This window comes from Aulonocara stuartgranti (genome assembly GCF_965226115.1).
Source record: "Aulonocara stuartgranti genome assembly, chromosome: 23".
Classification (NCBI taxonomy): domain Eukaryota; kingdom Metazoa; phylum Chordata; class Actinopteri; order Cichliformes; family Cichlidae; genus Aulonocara; species Aulonocara stuartgranti.
In genome coordinates this window covers 39,454,804-39,467,611 of record NC_138958.1, presented here as the reverse complement: position 1 = coordinate 39,467,611, position 12,808 = coordinate 39,454,804, and the positions used below count along the sequence as shown (strand labels likewise).

General features: G+C 44.6%; 1 protein-coding gene across 1 annotated transcript; it reads right to left on the bottom strand.

Annotated features, from left to right (window-relative positions):
- Positions 1-4,019: 4,019 nt before the first annotated feature.
- Positions 4,020-10,088, bottom strand: adamts1 (ADAM metallopeptidase with thrombospondin type 1 motif, 1). Its single transcript, XM_082522865.1, has 8 exons — positions 9,044-10,088; positions 7,869-8,209; positions 7,636-7,768; positions 7,085-7,542; positions 6,804-6,990; positions 6,506-6,684; positions 6,102-6,277; positions 4,020-6,004 (listed from the first exon to the last, which is right to left on the bottom strand). Exons 1-8 carry the CDS (start codon positions 9,666-9,668, stop codon positions 5,257-5,259), a joined length of 2,847 nt encoding a protein of 948 aa, XP_082378991.1. The 5' UTR covers positions 9,669-10,088; the 3' UTR covers positions 4,020-5,256.
- Positions 10,089-12,808: the final 2,720 nt, after the last annotated feature.

Genomic DNA, 12,808 nt, shown 5'->3' with positions numbered 1-12,808 from the left:
CATTCCTGAGCGGCAATCCAATGCTATAGTGTCCATTTTCAAAGGTTGTTGTCTTTTCTACTGATCTTAGAAACTGTTTTGTCTTCTTGTGACATTTCCTCTTCGTCATCATAATTACGTTCTGAAAAATCTATATTGTACTGTTGGACTAGAAGCTTCTCAACTTCCACCAAGGAGATTCTGCTTACTGAGAAATGTGGTTCTTTGTCTTCTGTGCCGTTTAGTTCTTTGCTTATGGGTCCGTTCACAACCCAACCAATGGTAGTCTTCACTGCATAAGGACCTCCATTTTGTCCATTAATGACACGCCATGGCTCCATTGCTTTTGCACAGTTAACTCATATAAGCAGCTCAACATTAGCCTCTATCTCTGGTAGCCTCACTTCATGTAGATACGACCATTTATGAATGTCTGACTGTTTGGGTATGTTTCCACTACTCACAGGTATACTAGTGTGAGTAAACACCTTGGGTAAGTCAGTGAACTTGGAATCTTCCAACCCACACACTTCCAGGTCTGATATAACAAAACTATTCATGAGTTTCTGTTCTCCTGGGTTTTCTTGACTCATGGTACTTAGGAGTATCTGTGTACGCTTTCCTTTAACATTCAGTTTCCTTTGCAGATCTTCAGTGCAAAATGTTGCCGTGCTTCCCGGGTCTAAAAAGGCGTATGTCTCTATGTATTTAACACTCATTTTAGATTTTAGTGAACATTCTTTACATTCCATTCTTCGTTTGCAGAACTTGCTGAGACGCCCAGAAACCAAACATCCAAAACAGAGTCCTTTTGACTTCCACAAGTCTACTTGTTCTTTGTGTGGTTGATTCTTAATCTTGCCACAAGAAACAAGAGCGTGAGGCTGCTGACAGTACAAACATGGCTTCTCAAAAGCACTCACTGTTTTGATGAAGTTTTCTGTTTTAATGTTTGTTTCTTGTGGTCTTTTGTTCTCAGTGGAATGTTGGTGGCAAAATTGCTTCCCCGAAACTCTTTCTTTGCTGGATACCTTTCCCTTTGGTCACTCTTTCCACTTGTCATTACATGGTTGTCTGGGATATTACCAAAGAGTGGATCCATAGCTATTTTAGCTTGGCGGTCTATGAAGCTCATGAAGTCAGCAAATCTTGCTCTTTTACCCCTTTTCTCTTGGAATTCAAATGCCTCAACACTCCGTTTTTGGGTTTTGAAGGGCAGCTTGGATATCACTGTACGTAGATTGGTAGGATTATCCATCTCTTCCAAAAATTCAACATCCTTCATGATGTTGCTACATCCAGTCAAAAACATAGCATAAGCATTTAATGCTTTGCTGTCATCATTTTTCACTTGGGGCCATTTGAGTGCTTTCTAAATGAATGCATTTGCGATCCTTAGCTCATCGCCATAGTGCTTATGTAGCAACTGTTTGGCCTCACGGTAACCTTTGCTAGGAGTCATGTGTACACAACTGTGAATTAGCTCCTGTGGTTCGCCAGCAGTGAATTGTTCCAAGAAATACAACTTATCTTGATTGTTATCAGTCTTTTGCTTTACTGCATGCTCGGAGGCTCTTATGAAGGCTAGTGCATCACCTCTAAAAACAGGACTGTCCTTTGTTAGCTACTGAGCCAGCTGCTGCTGTTTCACAAGTAACTCAGTGATAACATCAGTTTGTTGTGGGGAGCATCATGCCAACCCTTTCCTTTTTAACTCCTCGACCTTGCGATCTTTGTATTGATACATAACTTCTCAGACCATCTTCAGATCTTTCATATTCTTTAAGGACCTTTAACTTTGCTTGGCTTTCAGCTAATGCAGTCTCCAGCTCTAACTCTTCCTTTTCAGCTTTGAATCTTGCTGTTTCAAGCTCAAGATGTTGCCTAATCCTGGCCAACTCAAACTCAAGTTGTTGCTTTTTCTTCAACGCTGCGACACGTTCCAGCATGGCTCCTGCTTCCTGTTTAGCACGAGTTTAGGAAACTCTACTAATTTGGTAGTAATGTGGGTCTCAAGATGGCTCACTTGAGACCCACGTGAGCTATGATCTGCATCATTTCTATCTCCAACCTGTGATGCACTGTCATTTGGTTTCACAGCTTCCTGTAATTCATCTGTGGCGTGCTCCTGCTGCACAGCTTCATTTGGCATCATATGCTTATGATCATCTGCGATCCACTTCTTTGTTGCAATGCTGTGAAGCACTGGCAATGCAAGAGCCCATGATGTTGAGACTAACATAAGAAAAGAAAGAAAAATACAAGTTTCGGTGGAACAACTGCACCAGCAGACAAAATAAGGTTTCTGAAATGTAGGGAAACTGTGATATCCACTGAAAACATTCTTTAAAACTAATTGGAGACTTTAAACGAGCTAGTTTTAAAATCATAATGGCTCTTTAATTGATCAAGTTATTTTTGAAAACCCTTGGAGCAGTCGTGAAATGGCCCCCACTCACTGAGCCTGGTTCTGCCAGAGGTTTCTTCCTCCCCACTGTGGCCTAGTGCTCGGCTCAAAGGGGCTTGTCTGTTGGGGGTTACTTTTTAATACTGTAAGCTTGTTACCTTACCTTACAGAGTGAAACACCTTGAGAAAGCCATCATTTCATTCTATTTGGCACTATACAGATTGAAGTGAATTGAACTTACAACATAACAAATTCAGCACAGATTTCTGTTAGTTTTCATTGTCTGTGACTTTAAAATACATGTTATTTGTTATTCAGTTAAAACTACGAGTAGAAATTGCAGAGAAAATGATATCATGTCATGTGACCTGTTCTCTAATGTGTGCCTCCTCTCCTGTTTGTTATTTATTCCTGCTGTCTTACTATTAAAATGTCAGTCCTGCAGTTGTTGTGGAATTCACTTTTTCCTATAATTATTTTAAGCTTCTCTGGCATTGATTTTAATTTTTCAGAGAAAAAATATTTCACCCTGTCTTTTCAGAAGCTCGGGGAGCAACTGTGATTATATAATTTCCTCACAGAATAATAAAGTACTCAGATTCTGATAATAATGAGCATATAAAAAGGTTTTGTGAGCAGCTCAAACAGATTTGGGCTGATAACAGCTAATGAACTGATTGTTTTGCAGTCTTCAGTCCAGTTACACCATTATTTAAAGGGGCCAGTTCACCCAAATGACTAAAGCCCTTCCCTCTTTCCTTTTGCAACCCAAACGTTTCTGAGACACAGACCACTATATGGTTAGTTATGGAATATAGTGGTTTATGGAGTCATAGTGGAGGAGAAAAAAATTATGTAGTCCCATCTAGTGGATGAACTCTGAATCACACACAAAGACACAAAAATCAAAAGTCGTCAAACTCCATTTTGCTGTTTGCCAACCATCAATAAATAATAAAGAAGAAGTTGTCAAACAGGCCCGCAGAGCTCACTGGAACCATGGGCTGTATGTAACAGATGAATGTAGCGGCTCGGTGAAGTCTCATTTTAAAGTTAGATATTTTTTAAGGTGCATGTGTGTATTGGAGTGCATCAGCTGACCCTAATAGACTGGATTAGCGAGGTAACATGCTTTCACTGACCACAACTGTCGCACAGATGTCTTGGACGGACTTTCCCACACTGAGGAATGTTGTTTGTCATACAAAATGCATTAAAAATGCTCATAGGGCCACAGACACCATAAACACAATCGAGAGGTCCTGTCAACTTAGTGGAGATGGAGCCTAGCAAACAGCTGGCAGCTACAGCCTGCTTTTATAATTTGTTATAGCCTGATTTTAAGACCAATACTGATACCAACCAATATTTATTGATTTAAGCAGTTGATACATATTAGCTGATATTTTTTCTTTCAGTCATACGAAACATAGAGGAATTTCCCTAACATTTGTTAAGTTTAGTTATTTTAGAGTCCTTATTGAGGTAATACGGCTATGCAGTTTAAAAAGAATGTAGTTGTGAATTACTTGCTTATGCTGTGCCTGACTCTACTTGTATGAGCTGGTTGGGAAGTTGCCCGCACAATAGTCGATTGTCAGATTAAAACAATATCAACACGTACAAAAAGGCTAAAGGATGTTTCTCTTGTTTATTCTTTACTCCATCATAAATTCCAGTACTGAGATCTCAGCAAATAGCTAATATCGGCTGATAAACGTTGGGCTCTGCTAATAATGCATAACTTTGAGTCAGACAAACAACTCGGGACACATAAATTGAACAAGTTAATGCGATGTTTTATTCATGAACCTAGGACCATTTATATATATAAAACACTGTATAAATACTCTATATATTCTACTTCCTTCTTTGACCTCAATAACAAATAAAAAATAATATTTTTTTAAAAAGCCACATGGTTATATTTAACAGGCTGTACAAAAATAAATAAAGTTTGGATATTCTATACAAAAGGAAAACAAAACAAAACATGGTGTCTTCACAGAAGGCAGGAGAGACTTACTTATGAAGTAGTAGTAGGAGACACGTCCCTCTTTAGGCCTCCACGCACACGCATGTTCACCCACACACACACACACACACACACCTCTTTGGTCTTTGAGGAATTCCCTCTTGGAAGGCTGTGTAGACGAGGGCAAGATATGGCTAAAAAACACTATACTGAGGCATTCAGAGAAACTGGGTGTTACAATGTGCCGCTGGCTAAAACAAAAGAATAGAAAAGAAGATGAAGTGCTTCAGGTTTATGATAAATAAATGCAGACTGAAGTTTGGACATGACCATGAGCCATCTTATTTTCCATACCTGATGGGGTGAGCAGTTAGATTATGAGCTATTCTCTTCCTTTTGTCTCTTTATATACTGTGCGATTAAGCTCCTCCCCCATTCCAACCATTATTTATCTGTCCAGCCCAGCTTGGACAAACATTATATACATGCATTAAAATTATGACACACACATACTGTCTGACACACACACAAACACACACACACAGGTGTGACATTGGTATGATAAGCAGCATCCTCTTTTAGGGAAATCAGGAATGTCCATGCGTTCTTCCCCTCAATGGGACGCAAATGAAATGTGCCACTGCTTTACAAGGAGGACAGACAGGCAGCAAGCTATGTTCAGTCCTACTGTTCAACATTTAACCCCCGGATTGATGGAGGGAATGGCTAAATATTGATAGTTACAGTGACAATTGTGGACACACTGAATTCTGCAGCACTCTCACTCTGGATGTAAACATTCATTAGCCTCTGTGGGCAGAAAAGATCAGAGTTTTTAATCTGCTGTCTTTCTGAGTGCTGGTGTAACAGAAGGTTAGATTGCATATGCAGTCCTCAGCAGGCACTCTGATCGCACAGCTCCAGCAGGGGTCGCGGACGGTCTTTGGGGTCACAGCTATCGTTGGTTAGCGTGCGCCCGTTGTGGTCGATGCAGCGCAGCGCACGTTTACGGAAACCTCGGCCGCAGGTCTTAGAGCACGGTGACCATTTTCCAAGGAGCCAGGAGGGGCAGGAATGGAGGGCGCAGGACCGTGAGGCCAAAGGGCGAAGCTCCTCTGGGCAGTCTCCAGAGGGATGTCCCTGGGAGTCCAGGCACACGACCGCTCTCTGTTGCACACCTTCTCCGCAGGTCTGGGAACAGGGACCCCACTCCCTCAGAGTCCACTCGGCTCCTCCCACCTCTTGGATGGCATTGATAGACTTCCGACGGCCTCCAATGTTGTTGTTGTTGGAGGATGAAGCAGCATGATTGGGACGAGGGGCAAAATAGCTGTATTTAACCCTGGGCCTCGGGGATTCCCCTACGGAAAGCACCTGGATTGTGAGGGCCTCAGGGAGCGGGGAGAAGCTCCTGATGCGCTCCAGAGTGGCTGAGGAGCCGCTGTAGCGCAAGAGTGCCCCTGGGAGGGGAATGTCCGTCTCCATGGTCATCAGCTTGTAATCACCATTAAGTAAATAGGTTCCATCCTGGCGCCGCACTGCCAAGTAGCTGTTATCGTGACGACTACTGGCTGGAGCACGCTGCTTGATGTCGAGGTGTGTGGCACCAGCAGGGATAGTTACAACATCCTGGTAACCAGGCCTGAAACAGACACAGATGGAGGGTAAATTTAGCAACATATATATTAAAAAAAGAATCTGATACAAGAGTGATGAATATTTTAAGGTCAGATGTCTACCTGGCACGCTCCATAGAGCCTGACACCTTCTTGCAGGTCGAACCATCTCCGCCACACACGCCACACTTATCGAAGCGCCGGTTGGAGCCGATGATACGATCACATCCAGCCTTCACACACTGGCCCTGGACGCAGACTGAGGTGGAATCAGGGCTGCATGGTGTGCCGTCAGCCACCTGGGGTCAGCAGAGAAGCACAAATGGGACATTAAAGTTTTGCTTTGTAAGATTCAAAAGGTAAAAGGTGACTTTTCCATGCTGAGACTGAAACCCAGAGGGTGGGGGGAAAAAGTGCAATGATTAATCCTTTCACTTGGATGTCTGCATGACTTAGAGGACTGTTGAGGGTAATAATGAACTTGTGCACTATAAATATTGTTTTTTGTAGCCTTTAGAAACTCTCACCTTAGACTTGAGGACAAAGAAGTATCCGGTCCCCTTGGCCCTGCACACCAGCTTGCAGCGGTCTTTAGGTGAAACTCCAGCGTACTTGGGGACCCACTCGACGCCGTCGCCTGAACCCAGTGACACTTGAGCTGACATGTCATTGTGGGCCAAGCACTGCTCCTCACGGAAAGACAGGCCTGACAAAGAGACAAGGATAAGTCAGCTTTAGTGCTAGTGTATAACCGCAGGCCAGCATTCACACCCAGGTAACGAGTGGGAAGTGAATTATTTCTATTTAATCGCCAAAATTTCTTACCATTGGTGTCTGGGCACACTTCTGTGTTGCATGAGCGGTACTGGATCCTCTTTCCCTCGCAGTATTTTCCCCCATTCTCAGGCACAGGGTTATCACAGGCACGGAAGGAATACTGCACTCCTCCACCACAGGTCCGAGAGCAGTCGCCCCAGGGACCCCAGGGACCCCATCCACCATTAACAGGAGTCTGAAATCAGGGCAATTTAAAAATTATAGCTCGATTGGTCCAGCAGACTAACAGCATGTAGAAAAACAGTGCTTAAATCAGGTCTGGGTCATACCTGTTGTTTAGCGGCCTGGCTCTTAGTGAGACAGTGCCCAGCCAAGCAGTAGCTGTCATGCCCGCAGGGTGTCCCATCAGCCCATGGGAAGTTCTTGGTTTGGCACACGAGCAAACCATTGGATGTAGTCACAGTGCACCACAGAGCTGCACAAGTGGTGCTCAGGTCAGGGCAGTGCTGGGAGTCTTCATCAAAGGTCAGGCTACACTGATGGTCAGCATCATAGACTGCCCCGGGCAGGGGCTGGGGCAGTGGCTCGGGCTTAACAGGCTTATCCAGCAGACACTGACCATGGCCGTTGTCCAGGAAGGTGGTGACCATTAGGGCGGAGCAAGGAGACCAAGGCTGCTGCTGGTCCAGGTTAGACAGGGTGGAGGCCATCATGTGGGAACCCCAGTGGGCACCGTTGATGCCAGAACACAGCTGGGCATCATCATGAGGCATGTTAAACACGTGGCCTGAAGGAGGAGATGAAATAAGTTATTTAATAAGTGATGCATGTGATTAAAAAGATTTTACATCATGGCCAAACTTTTTTTTTTTTTACTTACCCAGTTCGTGTGCCACTGTAAATGCTGCTTGGAGTCCATCATCCTCAATAATCGAGCAGCTCCTGTCCGGGTCACACACCGTGCCAACATCCGCCATGCCCAAAGTGTCACACGAGTGGGCACCGCAAAGGTCCTAACAAAGCAGAAAGTGGAGAGCAAGATCGTGAATACTCCCCATTTCTCCACACCTGTTCTATTATATGCTCTACCATAAAACCAACACTCTGACTTACCGTCCTGGTGAAGAGCACAGCCGTGTCGTAGTGCTCCGGGTGGCGGTCGCTTGGAGGATTGTGCTGTCGCTGCCACTTGCAGAAGTTGCGGAGAGTCATGGCAGCGTTGGATGACACCTGAGGACCTCGCTCCTCCTCGTACACCACCAGCAGCTTCACCACCGCCAGGCTGATTGAGTTGTGGATGCTAGGGTGGCGGTAAAGGCGGGACGCCACTGCCATAATGCTCAGGAGGTAAGGTTTGAGCCCCGTGCCGTGGAACTCGGCCATAGACTGGTCAGCCACCAGCATGATCTCCAGATAACGAGGGGTGGAAACAAAACGCCTGGCCCTGTGGTGAGCTGAGAGCAGAGGTTTAATGAGCATTTATTCTGTTAGTCCAACGTTTGCTGCTGAGTTCTGCAGTGTGCAAGTTGCCCCAGATAAACTGAATGACTTCAATTATAAGAAATGCTAGAGGGCAGTTAGTGTCCTAAATAGCAGCTACAGGGACCCGTTATTTTTTTTTTCTTCTCAGAGGGATAGAGGCTCCCAGGAGAGCTCCGGATGTGCCTGGAGCAGCCTGGCTGCCATGACTCAGCGTCACACCACCAACAGCTCCTCCTCCTCGGGGTCCACGCATTCTTAAACTGACCTTCTCTGGTGGAAAATTATGCCAGAGAGAGAAAGAGCGAAGGGAGAAAATCCTTTCTGGGGGTGGGGTGGGGGGAAGAGTGTCTGCCGGTGAGAGTTGTACCAGGAGGCGAGTTTACACGCCTCAGCGATACCGGGCTCTGACTGGCCCCAACCCCCTTCACCCACACTCCTCCTCTTCTTTCCTCTTAAAGTAGTTTACCCCCCCCCCCCCCCCCCCCACACACACACACACCACCCCCACCTTTCCTCCCCTCCCTTCCTCACTGGCAGTGCGCTGACAGAGCTGTCAAAAGGTAGTCGAGTGCATCGCGCACGCTGTGCAACCCTGACACATTAACTTTTGCTACATTTACACGTTTAACATAAAATCTAATCTTTGCTCTCTTTTTTAATATTTAAAGCTGAATACTTTTCGTTTTTAAAAATACATAAATAACCTTGTTGGGTTTTCTTTGCTTCTTTTATGTTGCTGCTCTCCGCATTTCAGCTAAGTCCGTCATAAAAATGAGTAACAGCGTGTAAAATGCGCACAGCATTACCTGTCTGGTCTGCGTTAGGGGCTCCGTGACTGGCCGCTTTTCCCAGATTCTTTGGCACCCTCTCCTCATCCTCGTTGACCCCGCACTTGGAGGTGCTCTCCTCAGCCGAAGCTGCCCGGCCTCTCCGGCGAATCGTATGCACATCTTCGTCCGTGCCCAAGAAATCAGTGGAGTTAAGGGGCTGAATAAAGTACTCTTCGCCCTTGAAGTAGAATCCGCCCCTGAGTCCATGGCACAGGTTGAGCGCAGCGGCGGAGCGCTCATCCCCGTTCACCGTGCCCGAGTAGAAGCAACCCGGCTCGGCTCCGCTATTGGGTTTCGGTGTCGGTTCAGACACTGGAGTCCCCACGATGTGGAAGACAAAACCTGGCGCCAAAAAGGTCTGGTCAGGCTCTAGACGCAAAACCAGCTGCATGCCAAATACGTCCAACCGGTACACCCTCATTTCCGCCTCCTTCTCGCTCTCCTCCGCGGAAAGAGTCCGCCACGGTTCGGTTTCGCTCTCCGACCGGGCCGTCGGGTCTAACCTGACCGGCACAACGGTGCCCTGCTCCCAAGCACCGTGCGCTGCGCAGACGCACAGAGCGGCAATTAAACTGATGGAAATGGGTAAAAACGACATCATGGAACTGTGGAATCCGACAAGTGGAAAGATAAACTGAGAGTTAAGTCTTTACAATGAAGAAGTAAATCCTTTAAAAATCCACCATGAACTAAAAAAAGGTCTTTGAACTCACAAAACCCCCAAAACCCAATATTACGCACACGTATATAAATCTAAACAAATAACTAAGAAAAAAATCAAATCCAGTGCAAAACTAATTTAAAAGTTATGTGCAGATTTGAACTGTTGCAAAGAAGTCCGTTCATTAAAGGACAATAAGGGTTGCGGCAGTAAAATCCAACAGGTCGCCTCTATCTCTCTATCTCTTTCTTTAAAACTGAGATGTCTCCGTGTCTAAATCTAGCTGTCAGGTCAGAGGCAAGTCTTTGCTCTGCAGGACCGTCTGGTCTGTTCTGCCTTCTGTCAGAACTGAGCCGGTCCCTCCTATTTATCCCCATATCCCGGGACCACCCCTTTCCTGAGGGCCCTTTGATCTGAGTGGGGCCGAATCCCGTGCGCAACGAAAACGCACCAGCGACCTGGAGCGTTGCCATGATAATCAATCATTGTGGAGGAGAGAGCTCTTGGCAGAGGAACTTTTCTTCTTTGGTCCGTGCTTATCTGTCAGAACAGTTACTCTTAAAGCCCCTCACGGTATCATTGCTGTATGTGGGTTATATTAGCATTCACCTTATAATATAGACTTTCGAAGAATTTCACTGGAAACGTCTTTAGGCCCCTTTTAGTGTATACCTGATAAAGCTTTGTTATAGAAGCGGTGTTCTACTTTCTCAGAGCTGTATAACGTTCATTAGACGTTAATCCGTTTCTAGCATGGCGAAGTGTCACTGCAGCTGAAGAAGGGAAGCTGGGGAATGGGAACAATATCGTGCTGGCCTGGGCTCCAGAAGCCGTACTCACCTTTTCTGTGCCAAGCCGGCTGTGGTGCGCCGTGGCCAGGTTCCACCGCTCTGCTCCCCGGGGAGAGGGAGCAGAGAGGGGCCGCCGAGGTCTTAAGGTGGAGCGGTTCCTCCACTGTGCTGTTTCTGCACTACAGCCACGGCAGGCACAGCCCCAGCCCTCGGGCTCCTTCCCCCGCCCGTACCGACTGCTGATCTCCTCTTAGACACAGGAAGAGTTTACGCTGGAGTTTCATTAAAAAGTAACTGGCAAAGCAAGGTTCCTGTTATCTACAGTGCTTGCAAGACACGTCAGAAATGAATGAAAATAGCCCGCATACATCTTTTTAAAGAAATCATCAAAATAATTATGCAGTTTTTAAAGGCAAACATACTGATATTACCCTTAAATGTTTTAAGGTTAGATTAATGTTACGACTTTAAAGACACGTGTGAAATGATTGAATTAATTGTTTTGGACCAAGTTTGATAGCTCCTACATTGCTTATTCTCTCTCTGTATCTATTTTTTCTGTTTGTTGTTACTGTTGACTTATAGAAGCAAACATCAGTGATGAGTGTGAATGGACAGATTGTGGAATTCCACCTTAAAAGCAACAGGTTCGAAAAAAAGAATAACTGTAACTTCGGCTACTTCCAGTAGATGGCAGGTAATTGTTCAGGAATGTCTCCAGGCAGTTGGAGAAATTTTCCATGACCCCATAGAGCAACCATAAGCGTGGCCGATAGGTGGTGCTCTTGCATCAGAAATGGGGTGAGCTGCCGAACGCGAGGGGGCAGCCTTCCCACATAAACCAATATGAAAGTACTGCGTAGAGAACGGTGTTTGTGATTTAGGGTGCTGATTATGCAACGCAGAAAGTTTATGAGATGATAAATGTTCAATAGAAACGGGAGATAAATGATTTTCAAGGAAAAACGTGAGGTGTGAAACTTTTCACCTGAAACAGCATTAATTGGTGATCCAGATGGGCTTTCGCCCACTTAAGCCAGATGCAGTGTAGGAAAGTTAACAGTGTAGCTTGAAATGATGTCAGAAGTGAATAAATGAACAAATTCACCAAAATCCTATATTTTATTGAGTAGTATTGAAAGAAAACAAACAAACAAAAAAATGAATCTGAGAGATATAATCGTTTATTGTAAAATAAATGCTCATTTTGAATTTGATGCCAGGAATATGATTCATAAATACTGGGACTGACCGATGTGGTGCATCAGTGCTTGGGGAAAATAATTACTTAAAAATAAGTCACATAATCATTTCTTCTGTTAGTTCCAGTAGATTTTTCTTTGTGTACAGCTGACCTGGGCTGCTACTCTATATTCACTGCTCTTTGTGGATTTAGCCAGTTGAATTCAACAAGCAGATGAGATGTGATTTTCAGTTTCAGGAGAGTTATAAGGCTGATCTTCAATCCCTGGACATTATAAAGCTAGTCTAAAGCTAATTTAAAGTTAGAATTAAGCATCATCGTATTAAATAGAAATCTGCTACCCGAATATAACCTAACCTGGACCATGAACATGATAGCCTGCTCTGTAGCAGTCTAGCTTAAGCATCACTATAATCTTCTCTATATGGTACTGCCAACTAACCAGTTTACCATGCAGGAAGCAATGCAATGCTGTAACATGCAAAACATTAGCTCATTCCACAGAAGTATGCATTAGCCCACATTTTACATCGAATTGCTCATTAATTGAACTCACAACATCTTAATTAACTTAAAGTGATTTATGGATCATTCTGGGCCACTTTAAGATCTGTGTGTAAGTGTTCAGAAGCTCAGACCAGTTTCTCTAGTTTTAAAGGAAAATGATGCTTCATTCGAGCTGTTAGTTTGGGCCAGATGCACTTAATGGGTTCAGATCTTGATTGTACCTTTGAACCATGGTGTAATATATGCAGAATATTTCTGGGCATCATTGCAAGGTAAGCAGGGTGTTCCTTGCAAAAGACGTCATCTGGAAGTGGGATACAATATTTCAGAGCCTGTATATATCAACCACCATTAATGGTGCCTTCACAGATGTGCAAGTTATGTGTGCAATGTAATAAACTAGAAACTGGTAACGAGCCAAATCTTCCCTTTCACATAAAACCTGAAGGATCGCAGTGATTTCTAGAAAGACTGTCAAGTTTTTACTCGTCCATCAACAGGACAGATTTTTAATTCACTTTGGTTGTTTCTAAACCGACTGAGGCCCAGAGACAGTGGGAGTGTTTCTACATGTATTT

Coding starts and splice junctions, on each gene's coding strand:
- adamts1 (XM_082522865.1), bottom strand. CDS start 9,668: ATGATGTCGTTTTTACCCATTTCCATCAGTTTAATTGCCGCTCTGTGC. Junction 6,685..6,803: donor AGTGTGCCCAGACACCAATG/GTAAGAAATTTT, acceptor TCTCTTTGTCAG/GCCTGTCTTTCCGTGAGGAG. Junction 6,005..6,101: donor GGCTCTATGGAGCGTGCCAG/GTAGACATCTGA, acceptor TGTCTGTTTCAG/GCCTGGTTACCAGGATGTTG.